Source organism: Alosa pseudoharengus, unplaced genomic scaffold (genome assembly GCF_046254945.1).
Source record: "Alosa pseudoharengus isolate Yale_2024_CS ecotype anadromous, Long Island Sound unplaced genomic scaffold, YU_APseudo_1.1 YU_APseudo_1.1_scf_3, whole genome shotgun sequence".
Classification (NCBI taxonomy): domain Eukaryota; kingdom Metazoa; phylum Chordata; class Actinopteri; order Clupeiformes; family Clupeidae; genus Alosa; species Alosa pseudoharengus.
The window spans coordinates 29,581,017-29,608,332 of record NW_027468718.1 but is presented as its reverse complement, the minus strand read 5'-3'; the positions used below and the strand labels follow the sequence as shown (position 1 = coordinate 29,608,332).

The 27,316-nt window shown below is 42.8% G+C and overlaps 3 protein-coding genes across 3 annotated transcripts in view; 2 read left to right on the top strand and 1 right to left on the bottom strand.

Moving 5' to 3' along the window:
* Positions 1–597: 597 nt before the first annotated feature.
* Positions 598–4,907, top strand: dhrs9 (dehydrogenase/reductase (SDR family) member 9). Its single transcript, XM_076263932.1, has 5 exons — positions 598–683; positions 1,450–1,767; positions 3,413–3,671; positions 3,778–3,941; positions 4,063–4,907. The coding sequence occupies exons 2-5, from the start codon at positions 1,452–1,454 to the stop codon at positions 4,302–4,304; spliced, it is 981 nt and encodes a 326-aa protein (XP_076120047.1). The 5' UTR covers positions 598–683; positions 1,450–1,451; the 3' UTR covers positions 4,305–4,907.
* Positions 4,908–8,508: 3,601 nt separating this feature from the next.
* Positions 8,509–11,077, top strand: LOC143100593 (retinol dehydrogenase 7-like). Its single transcript, XM_076263933.1, has 4 exons — positions 8,509–8,623; positions 9,004–9,262; positions 9,801–9,964; positions 10,222–11,077. Exons 1-4 carry the CDS (start codon positions 8,596–8,598, stop codon positions 10,437–10,439), a joined length of 669 nt encoding a protein of 222 aa, XP_076120048.1. The 5' UTR covers positions 8,509–8,595; the 3' UTR covers positions 10,440–11,077.
* A 1,093-nt stretch (positions 11,078–12,170) lies between these two features.
* The window catches only part of lrp2a (low density lipoprotein receptor-related protein 2a), a 67,722-nt gene continuing 52,576 nt past the window's right edge, over positions 12,171–27,316 (bottom strand). The window contains exons 58-79 of the mRNA XM_076263938.1: positions 26,677–26,796; positions 24,831–24,947; positions 24,084–24,200; positions 23,531–23,668; positions 22,830–22,952; positions 22,374–22,502; positions 21,872–22,003; positions 21,503–21,634; positions 20,884–21,027; positions 20,395–20,560; positions 20,181–20,309; positions 19,462–19,682; positions 18,933–19,112; positions 18,431–18,550; positions 17,366–17,453; positions 17,165–17,232; positions 16,372–16,489; positions 16,124–16,259; positions 15,510–15,617; positions 15,202–15,318; positions 14,790–14,870; positions 12,171–12,381 (exon numbers count right to left, since the gene is read on the bottom strand). Coding sequence (XP_076120053.1) covers positions 12,208–12,381; positions 14,790–14,870; positions 15,202–15,318; positions 15,510–15,617; positions 16,124–16,259; positions 16,372–16,489; positions 17,165–17,232; positions 17,366–17,453; positions 18,431–18,550; positions 18,933–19,112; positions 19,462–19,682; positions 20,181–20,309; positions 20,395–20,560; positions 20,884–21,027; positions 21,503–21,634; positions 21,872–22,003; positions 22,374–22,502; positions 22,830–22,952; positions 23,531–23,668; positions 24,084–24,200; positions 24,831–24,947; positions 26,677–26,796 — 2,858 coding nt within the window. The 3' untranslated portion in view covers positions 12,171–12,207. The remainder of the gene's footprint in view (positions 12,382–14,789; positions 14,871–15,201; positions 15,319–15,509; positions 15,618–16,123; positions 16,260–16,371; positions 16,490–17,164; positions 17,233–17,365; positions 17,454–18,430; positions 18,551–18,932; positions 19,113–19,461; positions 19,683–20,180; positions 20,310–20,394; positions 20,561–20,883; positions 21,028–21,502; positions 21,635–21,871; positions 22,004–22,373; positions 22,503–22,829; positions 22,953–23,530; positions 23,669–24,083; positions 24,201–24,830; positions 24,948–26,676; positions 26,797–27,316) is intronic.

Genomic DNA, 27,316 nt, shown 5'->3' with positions numbered 1-27,316 from the left:
AGCCCTGGACACAACTTTCAGATGACATCAAGCCCCTGCAGCTGTAGCCATTTTCAAATCTAGACTTAAGGCCAAACTGTTGTCAGATGCTTTCTGCTAACTGAAGGATCACTGAGTCACACATTTTATATCTGTCTTTTAATTATTCCACCCTGTGTTAATTAATTATTCTATTTAATGTATTTTACTTTTTAAACAATTAGTTTTTTTAATTTTAGCCATTGCTCTTTTATAGCACTGTATGGACTGCATTTTATTGATGTAAAGCAGAAGCACATTGAATTACCACTATGTGGGCCCATGAATTGCACTATATAATCTAAATAAACTTGCCTTGCCTTTGGCCTAAACATTTTGATGGTGGAGATTGTGAAATGATACATCATGCATCTCTGAATAAGCTGTTTTTTCAAAGGACAAATCTTTCGCATGGTATACAAAATCTTCAAAACACTGTTTGTTGTTTGGTGTGATCAATCCTGAGTAGCCATGAGTATCATGTGATAACGCCTTTAGCCATATAGACCTATTAATCGCGAGATGGCGCACTTGCATTGCTTGCATAGTGTAGTGGGCTCAACCGGAAGGCTCAGTTCACTCGCTTCACAGTGAAGACATCATATAGGCAGGCAGGCAGGCGTCAAAAAGATTGTTTGCCTATACAGTAGGTCTACGTGATTCAGGTAGGTGAGCGCCTTATTTTAAATAATAGAAACCAAATAGGCTAACTCTAGTATTATGCATGTCAGTGATAATAGCATTAATGAACTAATACGCCAAACCTAAATGGTGCATTTATCTGCTAAAAAGAACATTCAAACAAGTTAGCCTACTGACAAACAAATAACAAAATGTTTGTGACTTTGCTACATTGGTGCTACAAGTTACAGTATTGACTAGGCTGCATGCATGTAGAGTAACAAGGCGGTCGTCATTGATTGTTTGCTTGTTTCCACTGTGACGGTCGATGTGTCGATTTCTTAAAGTTTGGCTATTTGATACAACGAGCCAACCTGTCAGGGATGGACGGTAGTGTTTATTCTTTTGGAGCCTACTGTGCTCATGTCCGAATTAAATTGAAGTTGGAGTAGGGTAACCATGAGAATCAAAAATCCATTGTATGACTTTAGTTACAAACGTTTCGAAAATTACTTTGTCAGATACGTTCTTGATATTTTCTTCCTGGTGCTGATTGTATTGACAGTAGGCTAATCAAGTGATGACAACTATTTTATTCAACACTAAACCGATACGGTTAATAGTTTACAACTTAAGCCAAGAAGGCCGACATTTTGTGTAATGGCTCACCACGGACTTTGACCTTCTGACCGTTTAGGCCTACCCTTCACGGCATTAACAAATCCTTTACAGTGAACTAAGTTTTTATTTAGTTCTGAATGCTTACTCAATTGCACATGCTTACAGGTGATCCTCTCATTTCCTTTTCAGAAATGTTTTTCTATAGTATTCCTGTCCTGGTGTCATTGCTGTTTCTTATCCGCTGGTTCAGGGAAAGGAAAAGAGTGCCTGATCCATCAATGAAGTATATCTACATTACTGGCTGTGACACTGGCTTTGGGAACCTCCTAGCAAAGCATCTAGACCAACTGGGCTTCAGAGTTATTGCAGGCTGCTACACCGAGAAAGGAGAGGATGAACTGAAGAAAGCAACTTCAGATAGACTGACAACCTTGGCCCTGGATGTTAGAAATGCCGACAGCATCAGCAAAGTAGCAGCCAGCATAAAAGCCCAGGTTGGAGAGAGAGGTTCGTTTTTGAATGCATGAAGCTGCATGCTCAGTTTATCTTGATAAAGTATTTCTAGAAGAAAGATCTCAGTAGACCTCTAAATGCTATCCCTATTCTTTTCTGAAATTGGGCGAGTGGAGAGTATTGTTGTGCTCAGATGAGATTGTTCTAGAACCCAGTTGATGCAAGGAGGTACTCTGAATAAACAGGAAGACTAAGCCTTATCAAGATGTTTCAAGAGTGCAGATGTTTCAACACAATGTTGTAATGCAGGTAATGCATGCAACATGTAACATGAAGGAAGGCCTTTACGGATCCCTCGTACATGTGGCACATTTGTACGAGGGCAGCCGGGGCCTACTGGTTAGGGCTTTGGGCTTGTAACCGAAGGGTTGCCGGTTCGATCCCGGACCAGTAGGAAACATGTGGGTGGGGGAAGTGGTTGAACTCTGCTCTCCCATGTCCACATCCACGGCTGAAGTGCCCTTGAGCAAGGCACCTAACCCCTCACCGCTCCCCGAGCGGCGCTGTAGCTGGTAGCTCACTGCTCCAGGTTAGTGTGTGCTTCACCTCACTGTGTGTTCACTAATTCACAGATAAATGATAAATGCAGAGACCAAATTCCTTGTATACGCAACTATACTTGGCCTAGACACCTGATTTACAATTACATTTGTGACTGCCACAAGTCAATGTGCATGGTTGTAGAATCTCGCAATAGTAGTATTGCTAGTTGAACAACATAGCTAAAGTTATCTAACCAGTTCAGTAACATAAGTTGCTTGATTATGATGAAGAAAATGTGTAACCCCTTTCCCATTTGCTGGAGGGAGCGGCACAGAACATTTTCACAAAGTTGGTCTACATTACCGTGAGACAAGGTCCTGAAAACAATGATTATAAAAAAAAGCCATATTTGCCAATGTTTTGTTTTGCAATGTAAACAGGAAGTTGATATGCCAGTATAAAGATATCCAAAATTGAGTCGTGCATAGAGTTTATTGTCTTGGCAGTTATCCAACATAATCGCATTTATTTGAAGTACACAAACATATACAGTATGCCGATAATCTCAAGCACTTACCCTGATCATGAAATTACCCATATTATATTACATTATAACGCTACATCTAATCCTGTCTTGAGGTTTAAATGTGACAATGAAATGTTGAATGTGCAATGTTGCAGAAAGTCATCAGCATTACAAACAAATGATAATCATCTTATTATGATGTATGGTTATGTTGTATGGTTTATTGTTTGCACATCAGCTATTGATCACACATTTTAAAAAGTCGATACTGGTCTGGGCAAGTTTATTGGGAGGAAGCCAAATAGTCAAATACCAGGTGTGCCGTGTGTATCTAGTGATGGTGTGAAGTACCTTATGAAAATATTATGATCTACTACACTCTATACACAGCATGTAGAGCGTTTGAAAATTATTGAATTGACACTTTTTGGTTGGTCTCTCTATTAGCATAATCAGACATGTACAGGTATAGGTTGAAAAGGCTGCCTGTTGCCACCACTGTTCTTATCCTTCAGATTGAACTGTAACTCTCCCTTCAACAAGATGTGTAGCTATTGACATAAACTGATAGGAATTTTATGACCTGTATTATCATGTCCAACCCAAACCAAACTTGTTGGCTGTTGACAGGTCTGTGGGCTGTGGTGAACAATGCGGGAATATCTCTTCCCTCTGCCCCCTGTGACTGGCTCACTGTCGAGGACTTCCGACCCATGCTAGAAGTCAACCTGTATGGTGTCATCTCTGTGACCCTCAGCGTTCTACCTCTCATCAAGAAGGCCAAAGGTCGCGTGGTCAACGTGGCCAGTGTCTTTGGCAGGATCAGTCCATTCGGTGGTCCATACTGTTTGTCAAAGTATGGAGTGGAGGCCTTCAATGACAGCCTTAGGTAAAATTTGTTTATTTTTTAGTGGCTTGAATGCTAATCTATTTGCTAGTCACAACAATGTGAGAGTAACTGTAGATTGTACTTACTGTTTTTGTTTGATCCACAGGAGAAATATGGCCCCTTTTGGAGTGAAAGTGTTGTGTATTGAACCTGGGTTTTTCAAAACAAATGTGACTGACTCAAGTATGATAAAACAGAACCTGCATATGTTATGGGGTCGATTACCCCAAGATGTTAAGGATGACTATGGAAGTGATTACATGGATAGAGGTAACCCTTAATTCATTTACATATACACAGTTGATAATGTTATTAACGTGGGGGTTAAACTGCTATTATTATCTAAAAGCTTAGCTATTGTGGACAAATGACCTCTTTCTTCCCTGGCTAGTGGGTGTAGCGTTGGAGTCCAGGTTTATGAAGATGCTGGACAGTGACCTGATGAAAGTGGTGAGCAGTATGGAGCACGCTGTGACAGCCGTGCATCCCCGAACCCGCTACTCGCCCGGCTGGGATGCCAAGTTATTCTGGCTGCCACTCTCCTATATGCCAACCTGCTTCGCAGACCTCCTACTAGCTAAGGATGCGGTGAAGCCTAAAGCTGCCTATGCCACACAACACAACCATGCTTAGACCAGAAAACTAGTTATATAACTGTGTTTTCTGATAAACTAACAATGCACTGTGAATGTTTTAGTTGCTTATTGTGTCTTGTAAAGCTGCCATTTTATCTGTAAGTTCCAGTTAAGAATGGCAGGCTGTACTGTAACAAATACCATGCCATGCCTAATGAATAACTGAGACCAGAAAAGACTGAAGTACTAATGTACTATTTCTAAGGTTACTAGTGTTGTGAATATTAATATTAATTAGGCATGGAGGCAAATTTGTTAGAATATTAGAAATTGCACTCTAAAACTATGCACATGTTACATTGAAAGTGAGAGAGTTGTAAGAGTTGTATTTCACAGTAAATGGCTACACACTGTGACTGCAGAAAACAATGAGCAGTTGTTATGTTGTGATCCTGTTGTGATTGTGACAGTAAAACTGAATTGGGGAATGATGTGGGGTGCTGGTCACATGTAAAATACCATTCTGATGAGTCTATCGGGTCAATATTTCGTTTAACTTTGTTGTTACCACCTGCATAGTACAAAAATATTTGTTATAATATTGATATTTCACTTGTCTTTTTTCATATAAGAATAAAACATTCTTGACATGTTATATGCATTTCTGATCACACAACAAAGACCTTTTGTATATGGACATCTCCAATCAATCGTAGGTGGTTTCACATTCAGAGTAAGCAGTATGTTTCAAAAGGGTCAAAATTAAACCTTGAAATATCATTATTTGTTTTAATACACATCTGTTGAAGGCTAAACTTATAATACTTACAATTATTGTCATGTATTTTCTGGCACACATACAGTACATACTACAGCTATGCATACATACTACATATGCAGGCATACTACACATCTCAGGCACTTGCCCTGGTAGTGAAATTAAATTACCCATACAGTATGTCTCTGGGGTTGAAGCGCTGTGCACAGTACTTATGTGCCTTCACCTTTAAAGCACATGTGCCATTCTTTTATCCAGGGTTCCCACTCTTAAGTCAAATGTAAAATTCCATGAATTTTCCCTGACAAAAAAACTGAATTTCCATGACTTACGATATAATGAATGGTACAATATACCGACCAATGATTTCAGAGCAGCCACGTAGCATTCAAGAATCTTTTACTTTTTTTAGAGCAGGAGATGAATAAATGTGCATTGAATAAACAATGTTGAGCTACTCAAGCAAGCAGTGAGTGCTAATAACCAGATATACACCAATTCTGAATGGAAATACATTTGTATTAATGTATTTTGGCAAGTACATTTTAAACTGCTACAACAAAATTCCCTGATATTCCATCTCTGGAATAGACTTTCCAAATTTCCATGATATTTCAGAAATTCCATGACCCATGGGAACCCTGTTTATCAAATTGCCAGTTAATTGTTTTCAATTTGTGGAGAACTGTCCTGTGTAACAGCGGAAGTCCATAACTCAGTTGTGCAGAGATTTCTGACGGGCCACATTGTCCGTGTACAGGGTTCATGAAGATCATTACACAATGGTCACAGACATGTTTACCTGTGTGCCTATATTCAGACCTTTGACACTTCGCCGCTGCAACTCAGCCCCGTCACCAAATCTTTGGCTCAACATAGCACAGAGGACCAGAGAACAAGTCAGAAGTAACTGCGTTCAGTCCACAGTGGCGTCTTAGGTCTATAAGAAGAATATATGAGAAGGACTTAGGAGAAAAAACATATGAAACGCTGAGCTGCTTGTGCTTGCAATCATGGTGAGTTCAGTGGAATACTAAACATTAATATATTCTAAAATAATTTCATGTGAGGACTAAGGTAGGTCAGTTAATTTAACTCTACACAGTCAGAATTGTCGATTCTCTCTGAAATGCTTTTTCTGGCTGTACATTATGCATGAAAGTAAGCATTAGGATTTAATTTCCACTATGAAGAGTTAAACAGCACATGTCATCTGGTGGTGGAGTAAAACAATATCTTGTTTTACAGGGCTCCCTCAAATCTGTAGCCTGGGTGAACCCACACGAACCTATTAGCAAATTTGAATTCACTCTGCAGGTTGGTCTGGAAACGAGCCCATTGAAGTCCGTTTCCGAATCACCAAATACCCAGGAACGTGTATTTTCTTTGGAATTGAGTAAACGACTGCATTTAAAACCTTTGTTTCCAAGAAACATATGCTTGCTGCACTGTCTTCCAACCCATATTAATATCTTATTACACGGCTCTTCATAATGCTGCAGAATGCTCCATTCACTTGAATGGGCCTTCCCAACGTTCGGTGGTCTGCTATTTCTCGATAACAGACCGTTGCTAAGTATAACAGACCGCTGTCAAGGAAAATGGGTTTTGTGCTTCTAATTCACGTCTTTCATATCACTACGCAAGGACTGGAACTTCATTCAAAAGTGAAAGCAGACGGTTGAGACGGTTCTAAAGAATGTTTGATTCAAGTTCAGCGTGTGTTGTTGCGAACTATTTGTTTCTCAGCAAAAGCCATGATGAAACGGTAACAAATAGGCTATAGCCTAGGCTATGTAGGCTAAAGAGTCATACCGTGGGGAGTTTATTGTGTCGTTTTGGCAAGTAGCCGTGTAATAAGCAGGATAATGTATAGAACGCCGGTCATTATCGGGAATTAGGTCCCTTCAGGACGGAAAAAGACCCCTCCGCTGCGCGTCGGGGTCCGGTTCGCCCTGTCGGGACCTATTTCCCGATAATGACCAGCGTTATATACATTATCCCTTACATATTAACTGCCCCTCTGTATTAACCTCATAGTTGAAGAAATTTTGCAATTGTATAAACCTCGTCTAATAGTTGGGAAATTACGGTATGGATCATTTAAAAGTTTGGGACAACCAAGCAGCAGTGCAAGGTATTTAGTGTGTTGCAAGCAAATCCTTATTGCTAGTACAGTAGGTTACTAGGGTATTAGCTGTTTTTTTCTCTAACACAAATTGCGAAATTCGCGACATAGGCTCATTGGTTTATTTTCCTTTTTTCGCGGGTTGGGGTAAGGCACCCTGGGCCGCACATAGTGTGTACTATGGAATACAACCCTAGCGGCGCCCCTGGCTGGTTACACCTGTGGAAGTCATAAAACAGGACGTTGGAAACAGGCGTCAATGGGCCCCTTTCCAGACGGGCCTGTAGAGCAAATTCAAGGTTTGTCTGGGTTCACCCAGGCTATTAAATCCACAGTTAAAGAATATCTCTATATTTACAAAATGTGTGAAGAACATTTATACATTTCACACACTAACAAAATGTGAATCTGGGCCTACATCAATTGTATGAGTCCAAAGGTTTATGTATAGGTTACTATTTATTTAAGGGAAAAGGCTGAAAACATTTTAAATGTCAAGGCATAGAGATGAGACAGAGAAACAGAGACTGTTTGAATACAAACCAGAGTAATGCCATTTCCTTTCCAGCTTCAAAAAAGGTGAGAACTAGGTGACCCTGATACAAATCAGTCTCAGCCTTTTCTACAGGCTAGGCATTGCCATTGAGGAATCTGACAGCACAAAATATTTGTAGCCCTAGGCTATTCTAAATGACGAAGGTCACATGATGAGTGGAATTTCACAAGGTGAAAACAGCATTTTGTAAAATGTATTTTGGTGACTAGTTCCTCCTATTGAATTTCATTTCCTTTACGTAGGCCTGTGTGTGCTTGACAATTTCCGTATCACCATAATCTCTGAACTCACATTTGACCTGACCTATTTCTACAGGTGACCGAAGTAGAACACGCTCTCCCTAGTTATGATCAGGTGAGGATGAGTCATTTTGTTTACTGTACCCTGCCTACCCAGTGAATTTTGGCCTACGTTAACCAGTAGGCCTAGCCTATGTAATGTTTTGAGGATTATGTTTCAGCAAACGAGGCTAGGCTACAATGTCGACATGACATGAAGAGTAAGTTTAGCCTAGGCCTAGCCTAGAAGTTTAATGTCCTTAAAACATTCCTATAGCTACTTACTCGTTGTTTCTGTCATTACAGGTGTTCGCTTACATATTTTCTCACACATTCTGGCTGTTTGTTGCTGCCACCGTCTTTGTTGTTTGGTACATCAGAGATTCTTTGAAGGTTGACGACTTCGATCAAAAGCATGTGTTTGTCACTGGTTGCGATAGCGGGTTCGGAAACCTTGTGGCCAAGCAGCTTGATCGACAGGGATTTCACGTAATAGCAGCATGTCTTACGGAAAGAGGTTCGTCTGACTTGAAAACTGCAGCCTCCCACCGGCTGAAGACAGTTCTGCTCAATGTTACCGACAGCGCGAGCATTGAAAGGGCGGTGGAGATGGTGCGGCGCGAAACTGGGGAGCGAGGTAAATCTGACAGCAGGGGGTAGATAGGGTGCCAGTCTGAGGCAAGTACGGGGGAAGATAAAGTGGAGAAAGGGGTTCTTGACATCCTGAAACTGACCCATAAATCTGCATATTTTTCAAACCACTTTCTTTGGATGGGATATGTAGCCTAAAAAAAGCTATTTGACATCTCGACAATGAGGCCCTCATTTTGAATGGATTTATAACACTTAGCCTACTGTAGGCCTGCTGTCTGTTTGTATTGGTCCAGGGATGGCCGTTTAGTTCAAGAACATAAATGCAGGACTTAATTCCTGGAAAACATACTGAAACAGAATCAGAAATATTATCTATTTAGTATTAGTAAACAAATTATGTAATTCCCATTGCTCTTGTTGTAGGTCTTTATGGGCTGATAAATAATGCTGGGAGGTCCATCCCTATTGGACCCACAGAATGGATGCAGCTAGAGGACTTCCGGAAGGTTCTGGATGTGAACTTAATGGGCGTAATCGAGGTGACCCTCAAATTCCTGCCCCTGCTGAAAAAGGCAAAGGGCAGGGTGGTTAATGTGGCCAGCATCCTAGGCAGGCTGTCTCTGGTTGGTGGAGGATACTGTCTGTCCAAGTATGGAGTGGAGTCTTTCTCAGATAGCCTCAGGTAAAGTAGGTGCATGTTTCATAATTTCGTTTAACTGATCTGACCTAACCTAACTTCACCATTACGCTTAACTGATATGTTTGCTGAAGAGAGAACAGAGGAATAAAATAGGTTCATATGTCATCTTGTTTCATTAATTTTGGTGCAGATAAACATGCATTGTGTAGCCTATCCAAGTTTTTCCAAAATTGGTTGCTTTGAAAGCACTTTTCAAAAATTCCCACAACCCCTCTAGTATTATCAGTCCCTGTCTTGGTTAGTTTGATGGATTGTATTCACTATGATAGAGACACACTGTGGGAACCTGTCAGTTCCATTCTCACTGGCTGTCTGAGATGTCACTCATAGGAGAGTCACTCCCCTTTGTCAGCCTTACAAAGTGATTCCAGACTGTTGCTGTCACATGGTTGTCAATCAGAAAAGCCCCTTTCTGTCAAGGCTGTTGGATATTTTTCAGTGAGAGGTTTGCCTTGTAAGACTACCTCTCTGGTCCGAATGCTTTCCAAACATGGTGATTTATGTTTTCTCTCGAGTGCAGGAGGGATATGAAACATTTCGGTATCAAGGTTAGCATCATCGAGCCAGGATTTTTCAAGACAGCCGTGACACGTCTGGATTTGATTGACGCCGACTTGCAAAGGCTGTGGGACCGCCTTCCCTCTGACATCAGAGACTCGTACGGACCCCAATACCTGGAGAAGTGTGAGTCATCCATATGCAGTATTATAAGTATCTTATATTTACACAATGAAAGATAATGTATGTTACAGGCCTGATAAAGGTAATGAGCTTATTTTCAGTAGGTATCCTATTATGCCTATTATCCTAGGTATCCTATTGTGCATTCAACAAGAGACAGTGGACACAATATGCAATTCTAATTCTAATTAAACATATCTGTAATGCCAGTTAATAGTATTAAATGGGGTAAAGTAATGCAAATATCTCTTCTGTTACAGACTCAAAAGCTCAGAGTTTCTCCATGAACATATTGTGCAGCTCTGACATCTCCAAAGTGACTAGTTGCATGCAACACGCCCTGATGGCCAAGCATCCGCGGACTCGCTACGCTGCAGGATGGGATGCCAAGCTCTTCTGGATACCCCTCTCCTACCTCCCTGCGTTTGTAGCGGATTTTATCAACGATATTCTTCTACCTGCTCCCAAGCAGTGTTGAATGTAGTAGGTAGAAGTGATTTGTAGTGTAGTGTAGAATGAAAGGGGTAAATGTAGTAAGTGGAAGTGAAATCTTTATTAAAAACTGATGTAAAAAATACCCCTGAAGTCAAAGTGATTTTAGTATCAGCATTTGCCATCAGCATTGAGGAATGATAATTTGACAAATTGATATTTAGACCTCTTTTTTTACAATGTTCCAAAACAGTATTCCAAAAATAGTTTTAAATACAGTATGTGCAAGAAACAAGAGCTAATTGTTATATACCATAAGTGTAAGTGTGGGGAAATTAATTATTGTTTGTTGAATGCATTGTGCTTATGTCAGAAGAATCCTTGTTATCAGAAAGGCGTTGTGTTTCTGTATGTCAACCCAGTCATGTCTATAACCTTTGTGTCAAATAAGCATGCAACTTTTACAAAACAAAACATTTATTTGATTCTTTCTCAGCAGCATCAATTTGTTTTCCAATTCCTGATTAAAAACCAAACATTTAGGTGCATCAAGAACAATCTATAAATTGGGATGCTTGTCTTCTCATCATTAATATACAAAAATCACAGGGAAAAATGCACAGGCCACAATGAAAACAGCTCACTTGATGCTCTCTGTATCCATAATGGATGTGGTCTTTAAAGTGTCTCAACATCCACAAAAAGGAGACTAATTGTACAATACTACATGGGCAACAACGGGGCCATAATAGAAATGCCTAACATGTTTTTAAGAGGCCATTTATTGCATGATTATTATCAGAGAGGCCACTGCATCAACAGATATTCACCCTTTGTGAAACACTTTAATCTCAGGTCAGCTGAGACAGTTAGGGTAAGGGGTTATTTCTTTTTATGATTTGTGTTTCAGTCCAGTAAAAATAGACACATACACTTTTGCTTCCTGAGCAAAAGGATTTCAACTTTACAGACTACCATCTCTGAATGATGTCAAGACAGAACATAACTAATTATTATCCTTGAAAAGAGACAAGCTCGTAAATAGAATCCAGTTAAGGCATTCTGTGCTTGGATGCTGGACACTGACTTTCACTTAGAAACTTAGAAAAGAGACAAGTGTGCAAACATGGCTTGGGTACAATGTGATTCAGTAGTCTTTAACATTGCTAAAATTTCCATTAAGGACATGATCCCAAGCAGAGAACCAGTCGCTGTTAAATTTATTTTTTCCAGTTCATAAATGAGGTATATAAATATGCAAAACCAACTGCATTTGTCTCCAGTTTTAGTTTAGTGGCAAAGTATAGACTGAAGAATGTTTAGACCTTTGTTACACATAATATACTTTTGTTCTCAATGCACTTAACTCATCCCAAAGATATGCATCTTCTTGAATTGCTATGAATATGAATCATCTATTTTCCAGATATTATCAACAAAATCTTTTTTTCTTTCAAATTTACAAATATACAACATATTTATAACATCACTCAGCAGCGTCAGTGCAAAGATATACATATAGTACATCACAATAATAATAATAAAAAAAAATCATAAAACAAGAATTGGCATAAGAAATATCAGAAGGCATCGTCATGAAAGACCTCTCTTTTCTCTCCACTTCTAAAGTAGTTTCTTCTCTTTTTCTTTTATTGTCTTTCTTAAAATAATCTTTAAAATTAATTTCTTTTTGTACTCAGGCTGTGTATAAAAATAGATTCTGTGCAAAGCAGAGTGTGTCTTTGATTCCCATGTGTAAGAGAGGGTGGGGGTTGGGCATGGGGGGTTGAGGTGAGGTGGGGGGTGGGGTGGGGTTATACGTCGCTGTCTTCTTTGACGAGGTTGGCTGTGTCCTGGAAGGTGTCCTCAGTTGGGGAGAAGGCGCTGGGCCGCTCCTTCTTCACGGGTTTGCTGGGGGGGACGAAGGGCGGTGGCTGATTGGAGGACAAGTCCCCACCACTCTTCCCCGCCCCCTGCTCTTCCTGCATCTGACAAATAACAAATAAAAACGTAACAATCTGCTGCATGGTAAACGCCATACCAACAACAAAGTGTTTTTATTCGAAAGGTGCAATATAAAGAGTATCAAAAAAAAGTGCTTGCAAACCTAAAGCATTTATATAAGCATAATATTTCTGCAAATTTAGTACAGAAAGTTAACTATTTCATGGTATTTTTACTGTTAAAGGGGCCTGTACTACGAAGGGAGCTTAACCTACCCAGATGTAACCCAGGGTTACTTTGTTAAACCGGGGTTGACAAAACCTGGTTATCTTTAGTGGTGTTAATCGGTACTACGACGCTGATTATGAAGTTGATTTGTTGAGCCGGGGTTAACCTCATTGGAGTTTGTGCGCGTTCACATAAAAGGGGCGGGTTGCAGCGCAAATCACCACTTTCAGTGATGACGCGTTCACCTTATTTTACGGATGAAGAATGCACAATTATTATGACAAGTTATGAGGAATTAAAACCCACTCTACGACAAAAATCAAATACGTCGGCAGTGAACAAAGCAAGGCAAGGCTGTTGGCAACGTATTGCAGATCGGGTAGCCTAAATGCCTAAAAGTAAAGTTTTATTCCCACATGTTCTTCAAATATGTGTTACGGAGGATTAGTAGCTTGCGGAATGTCTGGAATGAGTTGAAATAAATAGCCTATTTTGAGTTAATAGAAAGGCCTACAGATGCAACCCAATTCAGAAGTGGGCATATAGATTACAGTAATAAGGATAATTGAATGTTTAAGTAGCCCCCATTGACTGATTTAGTGTATGCCTAATCCTGTGAACATTTCAGATGCAACACCATTGCCAAACGCACATGGCAGCAGGTGAAAATGAAACACAAAAACATTATTCAGAATAGTAGGTTTATATAGTTATAGCTTTCATTAATATTTCTTAATTATGAAAACATGTAGGCCTAGCTTATAGCCTTCACTTGGCCTTTGAACACTACTGTAGGAGGAAAGGCACCAGAGTGTTTTACAGTAGCAGAAGAGTTGGCCATCGCAAATAATATTGGAAGGCCGATTATGGAGGGGGTTGAGGAAGGCATTCGGTCGGATTCTGGTGCTGTGGTAATGTGTAGCCTTTATGTGCAGGGTACAGTAATATGACATTCAATTCAACAAGTTTGTTAAAATTGTGATTTTAATTTATTAGGCCTACTGTAGGCTATGTCCGATTTATTTTTAGGCTATTCTTGCTCAGATGTTCAGCATACTGTAGGCCTATGTCCGATTTATTTTCGGACATACAGTATTCTTGCATCACCGATGGAATACATTAATGTCCACGTACGGGCATTGCTATGAGACGTCTTCCTAGATCATCTGACAAAGATAACGAATTCCCTCGGCTGACAATCTATATCTTCATAGAGAATATCGTCCGGCTATATATATTTTCTGGCGGTCTCTCAAACCCCTCGCATGCGAAAAGAGTGCCTCACGATTTGCGCTCCAATGTCGTATGGATCATCCAGGTACGCCGACATGTCTCGGGAGAAATTGTTAGTGGAGGGGTGGTACTTATAAAGGGTGTGGTTAACGGAAACCTCGGGTTAACCAAGAACATAACCTGGTCGGAGCAGGTTTGAGATGCAGCGTAAATTGCCATGGCAGCATACCTCGGTTAAAACCTATCCACCTTTCGTAGTACGGGTTAATCGGGAAGTTACGCCACACGTGATCAAGTTACTCTCGAAGTTACCCAGATAAGCCAGAAACCCCGCTTCGTAGTACAGGCCCCAGGCCCCTGTTCCATGTGTTTGTTTGTTTTGCCATGTGTTTCTGTTCCCTGTGCCCGTGTCTCCGCCCCTCACCTGATCTGCGTTAGTCTGTTAATTATGGTTTCCACCTGTCTTGTTTTACCTTGTTCATTGTCCACCTGTGCCCTGTTACCCCTGTGTATTTAAACCCTCTGTCTCCCTTCAGTCTTCGTCGGTTATTAGTCAATGTGTGTTGTGTTACACAAGGTTTGTTTAGTTGGAAATAAAGATTCTTGTAACTCTTAAGATTGCCTTGCCGTACTTTGCCCTGCGTTTGGGTCAAGCCCTTGCAACCGTGACACTGACTACAATGTATATTCCCATTTATAGCACCACCAGGACTGTCTCAGTGCACACGCTGAAGAAACAGCTGGACAACAGAGGAGCAATTTGCTGAATTTGAAAAATAAATACTCAATTATAATCCCTACCTTTCATTAATAGATAATATTTTGCATAAGTCCTACGAATCAATATGTGAGTTTAGGAACATGTTTTGAAAAAGATTTTTAAGAATACATTGCACATTTAATGTCCATATGAGACGGACACTAGATAGCAAGCTATTGTAAATCCTTTACATATGGCGTATAGTGATGTGACCTATTCCACTCCTCTTACCTCTGAGTAGCTAGGATTTTCAAAGGTTGTGCCTGGTTTCAGTTTTCTTTTGAAGAAGCTCCACTTGGACTCCTGAAAAACCTTTAAAAAAAGCAATACACTGTAGATTACACCAACATTTACTCTCTAGGAAAGCCTACTGGAACAACAGGCCTAAGTAAGCCGTCTTCATCTGTAGTCTTCCTCCAAGTACAATTCAAACCAAACTTGACCCTTTGACAGCAGACATGTTGCTTAACAAAAGTCACATGGCTAAATTGAGTCCACAAAGACAACAAACCAGTTTCATTAACACTATTTGACAGTTTCATTAACACTATTTGATTTGATTTGATCGTAGGATCTGAAAGGGTCCACCAAAAAGCTAGAGTTAGGAAGTCTGAACTGAAGTTGAACGTGCCGCCCCTCTCACCTGCGTTGTGGCGGTGCTGACCGGAGTGCTCTTCACCTCTACGGCCCGTTGTTTGCTGTGGTACACCGGGTTATCAAAGTTATTCTCTATCTGCTCACCACTCACATTCACCGTCACCTGGAGGAAAATCATGGGCCTTGTGCATTATGCACTGCGGTGCTGAAGACATCATTGACAACTATTTCCAAAATTTCAAACAAAGGATCCACAACCCAATATTTCATGCATTAACAGTTTAGATAGATATATACATATGATGAAATATTATATAAAACATGAACACTCATATGGAATTTCATCCTCAGTACCTGTGTAGCATGGATGACTGCAGGGTCACCAGATGGGCCAATAGAAGTCGAATACAGAGGATTCTCAAACGTGATTGGCTGCTGTCCTGCGTTGGTGAAGTTCTCATCCTGATGGAAACATTTGCACAGGTCAGACTGCACCAGGAAGTAAACAGCATGCTTATCTTGCTTAAGCTGCAGTAAAATTATACATTAATCTTCACACTGCCCCATTCATTATGTCCATTTGGTTTAACAGTTTCTCACAATGTGTAGTTAACCCTCGACGTGGACAGTCAGGATCAAGCTCCTCCACATTATACCTAAGTGCATCATAAGCAGCTTTGCATGGAATCCTGAAAAGCCTTTAGTTGAACATTCACGCCACTCATCGCCACTTATCATAGATCAGGGGCCTGGCTAAGGGGAGATATCGAGCCCTCTTTATTTTTTATTAGTGCTGTCAATGATGCGCTGGTGCCAGTCCTCCTCAAACAGCCAAAAGGTCAGGAAGGGATTTCATGGGGCTATGAGCATGGCTCAGCAGAGCTCTGAGGAGTGTAGTTAAACAGACGCCATTGACACGCCTCAAAGCCAGACGGACGTGCAAGTGCACATACGGAGCGTGTGTTTACCAGCTGCATGGCGCGGTCGATGAACGACACTCCCAGTGGAGGGGGCTCCAGGTCCATGGTGACATTGTCTCCCGAGCGGAACGAGACGCCGTTGCCCGTGTCGCTGGACTTCACCAGACTGTGGAGACTGCTCAGGCTACAGACACAGCAGGAGAGAGGAGGAGGGACAGAGAGAGGAAGGGGTTAACACGTGAGGCCCCCTGAAAACTGAGGATGTGGACGTACAGACAGGTAAAGAGGTGGGCTACCTGGGCAGCTTTGGCATTGAGGGGATGAAGGAGCCTGTGCGCTTGTAGTTGAGGAAGACTCCCACCGCCAGCGCTCCTGTCACCAGAATTATGATCACGGCCAGAAGCACCGCTACAGCTGGGGCGAAAGGAACACGATCATCATCGGTCACTACTCAAGCATTTAACTCCCCTCTGGAGAACGCTCACAAGACCAACTGGGGCAGTACCCATGGCGGGCAAGACGGAAAGGCCTACAGTTTAACTAAGATGCTCCAACACAGTTACCACATAAAACACATTAATTACTTTACCAAAAAAATAGCCTGACATACAGGTGAGAACTGAGTGCAAAAAGTTCTCATTTTCAGCAAAGGAGAAGAGCTTAGTAATGACCTTGCAGTTTGTTAATTATTATCTATCATAACTCTCTCATAATAATTCCATCATAACATGTCTGATAGTGAGGGTGTTTAGTTTTAGCTGAAATGTTCATTAATGTCATGTTAATGATTCACCACTGCGCCTATGAGTGTGAGTGAAGCTTTAACAGACGGAGGAGGTTTCTTATTCAGCCAAGGAGTTCTAAAATCCCATGAGACCACTGACAGTCTGAAACACACCACAGGCCTGAGGTCGACCTCTGTAAAAATGTCTGGCCCATTTCCAAGGCTTCAATAACAGCAGCCTTGAACAGTAATGAGGCGTTTTAGTTTTGGGCTGCATGTGGACACCAGTGGTGGGAGTATGATAAAGCTGAAAGTCTGTTGAGAGCCATATGATGCTGGAGGACTTGTTGGGACTTGTGGGATACCTGTTCCTGCAGGAGCACCTCTGGACATCCCCATCTCACAGTAACTGCCCCGATAGCCATACGGACACCTGGACAAACATGAGGTGGACATGTTGTTATTGAAAACATGGCCTCAATCACCAATAAGGACACACCATGACGGTGAAAAGACATGCATGTGCAGAAATGACACAAAATGCAAACACATGCATCTGAACTCACTTGCACTTCGGTTGGTCTCCATCATTGTAGCAGGTACCTCCGTTCATGCATCTGCATGCAAGGGGCATTGCTACTGCCTCTTCAATGGCTGCAAGGTAGCGACAGCCATGCACCAAACGTTACCACAACATTACACAACACGGTCACAGCATTTCATCACCACATTACAACCTCCCTTCCAAAAAAGTTGTGACGCTGTGTAAAATGTAAAAAGTAAACCCATATTTAGATGCAAAAGGACATGGACAACAAATCAAATGTTGACACTGACAAATTTGACTTTGATGAAAAATATTCACTCCATGAATAACATGGAGTCTGCGTCCTCTGTCCTTAAGAGGAGAGGGACCATCCAACTAGTTATCAGTCAAAACCCAGCATCTAGATAGATAGATAGATAGATAGATAGATACTTTATTGATGCCCAAGGGGAAATTCAAGGTCTCAGTAGCATACAGACATCACACACAACAGACATCACAAGTAGTCTGTAGTAATCTGTAGTGGTATGGGGCAGCAGTGATGCATATGGCACGGGTAGCTCACAAATCTCATGCCGTATTGGGCAAGAATAGGATATTGGGAAAGAATAGGACAACATTTCATTCTTAAAACTTCAGTAACTGGTCTCCTCAGTTCCCAAATGTTTACGACGAAATGTAAACACTGTCCCCTGGTCAATCTTTTAGGAGGCGTGTTGCTGGCATCAAATTTAAAGTGAACATATATTTTCCAAAAAACAATACAACAATACAAACAAAACAATACAGTTTCAACAATCTATATTATGTCTTTGCACTATTATTAATCCAATAAAGGGCTTACATGATTTGCAAATCATAGCATTCTGTTTTTTATTTACATATTACACAGCATCCCAACTTTTTTGGAAACAGTGTTGTAGGCCAACATTGTCACAACATCAAACAACAAAGTGTCATCAAGCACAACATCTTGGCATGCTGACAGATAGCATGGGCAGGAAGGCAGACAGACAGGACTGGTGACAGCAGACACACACTAGGCTGTGGAGGTGAGAGTTACTGTATGTCTGCTCGCTCTTACCTGCATCACACTCGTTGGACTGGAAACCCAGAGGGGTGGAACCCTGGGGGCAGGCGCAGGTGTAGCCTTCAGGACGCAGCAGGCACAGGTGACTGCACACGCCCTCACAGGGGTTGGGCACTGGGACACACACACACACACCAGGAGGATCAAGCTCAGCACAGGTTAGCACAGGGACTTAAAACATGAGTGTAGAATGCTCACTGGCAGCTGAAGAATTCTGAAGCTGGGCTGGGCTGTCTTTGTCTGTGAAGGTGTGTGTGCACGCAACTTTTGACTTTTGCCCGATTTTCAAAAATGAGGTACTGTGGGAATCCTTGGATAAAGCCGAGGTCAATGCACCTGAGCAAGCACACTTTTGCAGTTTGGCGGAAAATGAATTCATCAAATTATTTTTCATTTGAATCTTTTGAATTCTTGATATAACCCATACCAGAGCTGCCAACCCTCACACATTTGTGGTCACAGTAAGGGGAGAAGAGAAAGGAGGCCTTGGACTCACCAGAGTGGTTGTGTCTGTGCTCCTGGTAGATGCGCACTTGAGTGAGCCATGGGTTCACTGTCAGCACCCTCACTTTGTCTCCCTTCCCAAACTTGTCCACCTTCCACACCTCTCCACGCTCCTTAGTGGTCCAGTACACATGGCCCTCAAAAACGTCAACACTGTAGGGATTGCCTATATCTACAGGGTGCAAAACAGACAGGCATTATAGACATCTGAAGAATGTTTATGACGACATTCAATATAATGGCAGCATGAATCATCCACACATTGAATGTGGGTAAGCTGAAATTCAAGTCTGACAACAGGCAAGATTTGTTAGTCAAGCTGACTGACTGTGTCCATGTAGTCGGCCGATAATCTTCCACATTAAACATTAGACTCTTGGGACATCAATTTACAATAGTTTTTTTTTGTTTAATTTTGAAAAATAACACCCCTAAACCTTACTTACTGCAATCAGCATGTTTTTATTTGTCATTTCTGGCATTGACATTGGGTAGTAGACTGTATAGACTGCAGCACTGACCTCCAGACAGGATGATTTTCCTCTCTGTGCCGTCTGCGGTCATAGACTCGATGATGTTCTCCTTGGAGTCGCACCAGTAGATGCGTCCCCCGTTCACGTAGTCCAGAGCCAATCCCGTAGGCCAGCCCAGGTCCTCGTCCAGTAGGATGCGCCTCTGCTGCCCGTCCATCCAGGCCGACTCAATCTTAGGCCTCCGGCCCCAGTCTGTCCAGTACATCATTCTGCAAAGATTGTTTGGTAACACTTTACTTGACAGTATCGACATAAGAGTGACATGACACTGTCATGAACACATGACACTGTCATGACACATGAACCCGAACCCTAACCTCTAACCCTAATCCTATCCTCTAACCCTAATCCTAACCCTAAACCTAACTCTAACCCTAATCCTAACCCTAACTTGTTATGACAAAAACCGAATGTCACTTAATTACAGAAGCGTTATGTAATAAACGTTTATGACTTGTTTATGACACGTTCATGACAGTGTCATGTCACTCTTATGTCGATACTGTCAAGTAAAGTGTAACCGATTGTTTTTTTAAAAATATCTTATTCCGCGCTACCTCATAAGGATGGACAAAGGCAAATCAACACACCATCAAAAATGACAAACCTTTTAAGGTTGCAAAGTAGGTGTGATATGTATACAGTGTATTAACACATAAAGTATCGTTCTATATTGAATGTGCTCTGCAGAGCAACAGATTGTTTACCCAGTGGATGGATTAACAACAATGGCAGCTGGTTGGTCCAAATCAGAGGCGATCAGCCACTTCCTGTAACGCCCATCTAGCTTGGACACCTCGATCCGATTGGCACCAGCATCCGTCCAATAAATATGTCTAGGAAGCAAATCATGAACGTTTTCACCACCGAATGACTTGAACAAATAAATTAACCGATGAAAACATTCGCTGAATGACGTACCGTCCAATCCAATCAACAGCGATGCCATCGGGCTTGGCGATGTATCTGAGGTTCAGGTTCACCTCCTTCACTGGGTTATTGCCTTGGTCATCAAACGTGGTCATGTATGCGCGCTTGATGGCCCCAAACTGAGAGCCGCGTCCCAGCACAGTCCAGTAAACGATACCTGAAATCACAAACAAAGGTTGGAGTTAGCATGGGACATCTGTGCAACTTTACATTTATTCATTTAACAGGCGCTTTTATCCAAAGCGACTTACAAAAATGAGAAATAACATTCAAGCTACAATGCAAAAGAAAACCTTAGGTAGCAATTAGAACTACATCAATCAACACTAATTCTAAGATGCTAAGACTGTACATGATGAGAAAGTACTAGAGTGAAATGACTTCCTATCTAAAAGTAAATACCATACTGTACAGACAACCAATGTGTTTCCTTGCTAAATGACATGTTTCATAAAGAAGCTGATAGCTGGTATCTCTTACTGAGTCCAAGGCCCTCAGGGTCCCACAGGTAGTCCAGGGCCTGGATGTGCTCAGCGTTGTCCACATAATCGGAGTACTGCTCCGTGGAGAGGTTGAAGCGTCGGATGCGTACATTATCAGGCAGCAGCAGGACCGGAGGGTTCCCTGGGACGGACAACCAGACAGACAAGCACGCGTTACAGGAAATGAATAATGAACACAAACATGCTGCCGGAAAATAAAACAGTGACAAAAAAAATCCAAGTACGGTTTAGTAACATGCAGGTCACATACATAGACCTTTCGAACGCTTATGAGATAGAGTAAGGTGTTTGGATCTGAGGCTGTAAAGAGGAGAAGAGGAGGAGAGGACAGTGGGCTAGAGAAGGAGGAGTTGCAGTGGGCCTGTGGGTGGTGCAGAGGAGGTGGGGGGGTGTTGTAGTTAAAGCTGTAGTGGGCCTGTGGGTGGTGCAGAGGAGGTGGGGGGGTGTTGTAGTTAAAGCTGTAGTGGGCCTGTGGGTGGTGCAGAGGAGGAGGGGGGTGTTGTAGTTGTAGCTGTAGTGGGCCTGTGGGTGGTGCAGAGGAGGAGGGGGGTGTTGTAGTTGTAGCTGTAGTGGGCCTGTGGGTGCTCTCTCCTCACCTTCAGCGGCACACTCCACTCCATGCTGATCCCCGACCGAGCGGAAGCCTGGAGCGCAGAAACACTCATAGCTGCCCTTAGAGTTCTGACACTCCTGAGGACACGTTCCATAGACCTCACACTCATTTACATCTACACACACACACACACACACACACACACACACACACACACAAACATATATACAAATGTAAATGAATAAATGTAATGTAAAATACAAATAAATCTAAATAGACATGGATGCAATACTGTGAGATAATATTTATCTGGGCTAATACATTCCATTCAATCCATTTGAGTAATGTCGGTGTGCTAAATGATTTGACATTTTTTCTCAGTGAGCTGAGGTGCCTTTGAGGTGTTCCAAACCTTCACAGGTGTTCTTGTCCGTCTGAGTGGGCTTGTAGCCGGGGCGACAGGAGCACAGAAATCCTCCTCCAGGCAGGTCGGTGCAGTTATGCTCACACAGGTTCTCACTGCAGGAGCGGCCACTGCCAACGTCTGGTCAGGGAGTGAAACAAACACACACACACAAATATGAAAAAAAATACTCATTTTAGATTCCCTACAGATCAATGCACATTGGCAAAATTAAAAACAGAGTAAAATAAACTGAATAAAATGAACATAAATCAATATACATGCATAAAACAATACGAATAAAAAAGTAAAAAAAAAAAACATAATTTGACGTATATTTTTCAATTTGTGAAATAGACATATACTTCAAAATCTCCATTAAAGCATAGCCACCGATAACTGAGGGTACAGGAACATCCTGTGATATTCCATTGTAACTGACTGTGGAGGGGAGGTGTGACTCTGCTCTCTGATTGGGTGTAAAAGTGCACATCAGGCAGGAGACACTCACTGCAGCCCAGCTCATCGGTGTGGTCCCCGCAGTCGTCATAGTCGTCACAGGCGTACTGCAGGGGGATGCACTGGCCGTTACCACACTTGAACTCGTCCGGAGAGCAGGGTCCCTGGGTGGGGGCCACACCTGCAGGGAAGCACAGGCACAGAGGGGGGTGGAGGTTAGGGCACAGCAGCACGCTGGGGTTGGACAAATGTACCACAGCCTGAGGGTGTATGCTTAGTGGTTGTGTGTAAAATTAAGATGCAAATGTGGAAGGTTCGGTATAGTGTTAAGACATAACTAGGCACCGGAAATGTTACATGTAATAAGAGTTAAGGGAAACTTGATACAAATCAGTGCTGGAATTGTTTACTGCTACATTATGTATACAATGAGGATATATCATGCGATATTGATTGCATAACTCTCTCTCTCTCTCTCTCTCAGAGTCTAGTGGTCAGGGGGACTCACAGTTCTCTGGTTTCTCATCTGTGCCATCTCCACAGTCGTTGACGGAGTTGCAGAGCTCATGGCTGTAGATGCAGCGGTTGTTGTCACAACGGAAACGGAACGGAGGCTCACACTCAATGTCCACTGTAAAGAAAATAAGGGTGCATGACTGAAACATGTAATAGACAACACAGGAGTGTGTGTGTGTGTGTGTGTGTGTGTGTGTGTGTGTGTGTGTGTGTGTGTGTGTGTGTAAAAAGGACAAATATTTACATACATGCAGTATTTGATATGACAAGTCTGTATCCATTGGGAGTGAACCGTATATATTGTTGGGAGCAGGGGTGTAGTGGTAAAATAAGAGGTGGGCAAACTATGAATTCTGTGATCACGATAAGGTGGACTGCGCTATGCAGTATAGGATTTTTAAAAAGGCATTCAGAACATGTTTGATGATGGTGGAGGTTACTGTCCAATATTTATAACAATACCAGTGGTATTAAATGCTTCCTAGAGTGTTGATGATTGTCGCAATTGGTGAATAAACTCTTTTGAGAGGTGGATCAACTCGAATAAGAGGTGGATAAACTCTATTTCTGAAATTTCAGAGGTAGATAAACTGTGTTTACTTGCGTTTAGCCTCCACTGGTTGGGAGTCTCTGTGTAGCTGCTTATGTGTGTGTGTGAGTGTGTGTTTGTGTGAGTGATATCTGTGTTCTTACGGCAGAGGTGGAGCTCCTCATCTGATCCATCTCCACAGTCATTGTCCCCGTCACATTTCCAGTGTGGCTGCACACACACGTGGTTCTTGCACTCAAACAGGAAGGGAGGGCAATAGGTGCCGTTAGGATAGCGGGTGGCTGCAGGAGACAAGAGATGGTGGCAGATAGATAGATAGATACTTTATAAGTTATTGATCCTCAAGGGGAAATTCAAGTAGAGCAGACAGCAGTGAGTTAACAACCAGTAAGTGTGTTAGATCCTAATGCCTGCAAAGCCAAAGTAATGGTCTAGAGTTCTAACACACGGACACACTGCATTTATTCAAGACTGTGAGTACCGTCTTAACAAGTCAATGCAGAGACAACAGGTGGCACTAAGCAATAATGTCATTCTTCCAACACTCCTGTAGAGGGTGCTGTTGTAGCAAAAATGGCCACTTGTGTCTGAACTACAAAGTCCCAGTGGTTTGCTGCTCTGAGCTGGTTGCCAGTGGCTGAGAGCGTCTGGCTGAGGAGCCCAGTGTGAGAGGAGAGGAGAGAGGGGGCCACTCACGGCAGGAGGTCTCGTCAGTGAAATCCAGGCAGTCGGCGTTCCCGTCACACTTGAAGCGCTCGGCGATGCAGTGCCCGCTGCCACACTGGAAGTAGCCTTGGTGGCAGGCCCGGAGATCTGCAACACGACCACACCACACCATACAGTCAGAAAGCCACCAGCTCCCACATACACTGCTGTCACTAAACAGTCAGTTAAGTACAAAGATCACTACTATCATACATCAAGCTTAATCATACCAGTGCAACCACCCAGGATACTAAGTAGAACTAATATCATGGAGATGCAGATGCACACAAGCACATCAATGTTAAGTATTGGTGTCATTCAATATGCAGTGGAGGATCCGTGCAGAGATACTGGTGACATGGTGCTATTGTTACATTTCTTTTGTGTTCTTGTGTTTTGAAAGGTCAAGCGTCAGCAGAGTTAATTGGATTATTTTGCAATTACTCTACGGTCCTTTTCACTTTTCTTTAAACATGTTTCTGCTCTCGCTGCACACTGATAATAAACTCAACCAGTTAAATTGAGAAAAGAAGACGCTTCCCAAATAACGGCTCAACTTGAAAGGGAGAGAAAGCGTCCATAACTCGCTAACTGGAACAACCCCTGAAGGAGTTAATCCGCGCGGCGGCTGTTTAATGTGATTTCTGACGCTGGCAGCGTGGGTGTTAGCTTGGGCCCCGGACTGGCCTCCACCGCCGCGCCACAATCGGAGCCAAGACAAAGAGGCCCTCCGCTCACCACAGTCCCTTTCATCCGAGTTATCCTCGCAGTCGTTGTCATGGTCACACACCCAGCGCTCCGGAATGCAGTGCAGATTGTCGCAGCGATACTCGCTCTCCGTGCACTCGCGCGGCCCTGGGGGGGTGGAGAGGAGAGAGGAGGGGGGAGGAGGAGAAGGAGGAGAGAGGGGAGGGGAGGTGCAAACAAAAGTGTGAATCCCATCAGTCTGTCTGCACTCCAGAAAGCCACCAACACACACGGCGCGCTGAGACTGGGCTCAAACACACACACACACACACACACACACACACACACACACACACACACACACACAGACACACAAACCCACGGCGCGCTCAGACTGGGCTCCGCTCAAGGGCTGCAGGAGTCAAAAGACTGAACCTGAAAAAAAGTTTGTTTTCTTCTCAGCAAGGCTAAACTCAAATGCACTGCAATGCTGCTACATTACACAACAATTACTTAATTCTGACATGACCGACAAACAGCTTCCCTATACCAATGAAAAATTCAACTAGATGTATTTCTAGATAAAAAACATGTATTAAAACATTTCCCTGCAAAACATGCAAACAAGTTTTGCAGGTAAAATTACTGCAATATGCATCTATGAAGACAACTCTAATTTTCTTTATGAACAGAAGTTCAGAGAACAGTTTGGTTTTCCTGTTTTCAGTCAACATATTTTTTTCAGCCAAAGGGGGTCTAGTCCACACAACACATGAACTGAAAAACCCATGATTGTATGTAGCTCATTTAAACTATCTCACACATACACACAGGCACATTAGTTGTAAGGCCCTGTGTTTGTCCCTGCTGGTTAATGGTGTGATGAGTTCATGGTCTCCCTGGGTTCTTCCCACACATCCAGTGCTGGTGCACACACACACACACACACACACACACACACACACACACACGGCTCCCGTGCTCCTCGAGGCTGTCGTGGTTAGGTGCTGAGTTCATGGCATTCATTAGAGCAGCTATCTACACGCATTACTATCGCTGTTACAGTGGGAGGGTCCGTCTGCTGAAAACATCAGCACATCACTCACTGCACGATTTACTGCGATTGTGTGTATATGTGTGTCTTTGTATGTGTGTGTTTGTGTGTGTGTGTGTGTGTGAGATTTATGTGTGTTTGTGTATGTGTGTGTGTGAGAGAGAGAGTGTTTATCCTCACTGGACCAAAGTTGTGTGTGTGTGTCCCTGTGTTGTTTAGATTGTGCTGGGCCACTAGGCGGCAGCCTCCTTCACCTCCGCTAACTGTCCCAGCCTGAGGTCAGGCTGCCTCTCCCACCCTGCTGCCCCACACAGGGCTGACGACAGACGTGTTCACACCACCACCACTCACTGGAGGACATTTCTCTATCTGACAAAAGAGCAACAGCTCTATTGTTCTCTATCAGCAGCCAAGCTTTGGCAAGCCAAGCCATGAACCCACAAAAGATATAGAGGGGAACCAAGTGTGTGTGTGTGTGTTTGTGTGTTTGTGTGTGTGTGTGTGTGTGTGTGTGTGTGTGTGTGTATTTGTGTGTGCACACGCGTTTGCATTGTGGCGTTATGTTTAAATGCGAGAGGAGTTGGGTCTGGGACAAGTTGGGACATGTTGATGTGAACAAGTGGCCTCGGCTGTTAGCTCCTTTATTATTAGTATACAGCCCACAGTTTTGATGGCAGCCAATTGTGATGGTAATTCAGGTTTAGTGGGACCCGACCCCCCAACGTGTGGTTTTAGGCAGTGCTGGAGAGAGTGAGAGAGAGAGAGGAAGAGAAAAGAGAGAGAGCGGAGGAAGAGAGAGCGGAGGAAGAGAGAGAGAAAGAGTGGAGGAAGAGAGAGACTCACTGCAGTTGCGTTCATCGGAGCCGTCTCCACAGTCGTTGTCGCCGTCGCACTTCCAACGCAGCGGGACACACTGGTGGTTGTCACAGCGGAAATCTCCTGCCGGGTCGCAGGTCACCTCGTCTGCAAACACAGGAGGCCAAGGGTTATCACACACAAACACAAACACAAACACCATATGTCTCTTTCTCTCAAATCTCGCCTTTTGCTTCTGGGTCTAGCTGTTTTTATGTGTTTAAACTGAGGTTGGACTACATGACTTTAACTCCAATTTTATCCGCGATTTGCAATCAGCCGACAGCACAATTGTCTGCTCCAGTCTGCTGACTTAGGCCAGTTAGAGTCATCCGGTTTCATAGATTATGGAGTAGCCTGTGATGGACCAGATGGACAGATTACGTTTGCCTTGGCAGACGTTGCTTGGAAGGACTTCAAACATGAGAAAGCAATCAAGTGTATTCTCCCCAACTGCACTAATGAATGCGTCCCATCAGACAATGTTTGGTCCAATCAGTAGGTCCAGAAGCTTGTGTTGCCTTGAAAAAAAAAGGCCTATTCATTTCTGCGATATGGCAGTCTGTTTTTGTGTAAAGTTGGTTATGGCCCAGTTGCAAAAAGGTTCTGCGATTTTGAAGTCAGGTAG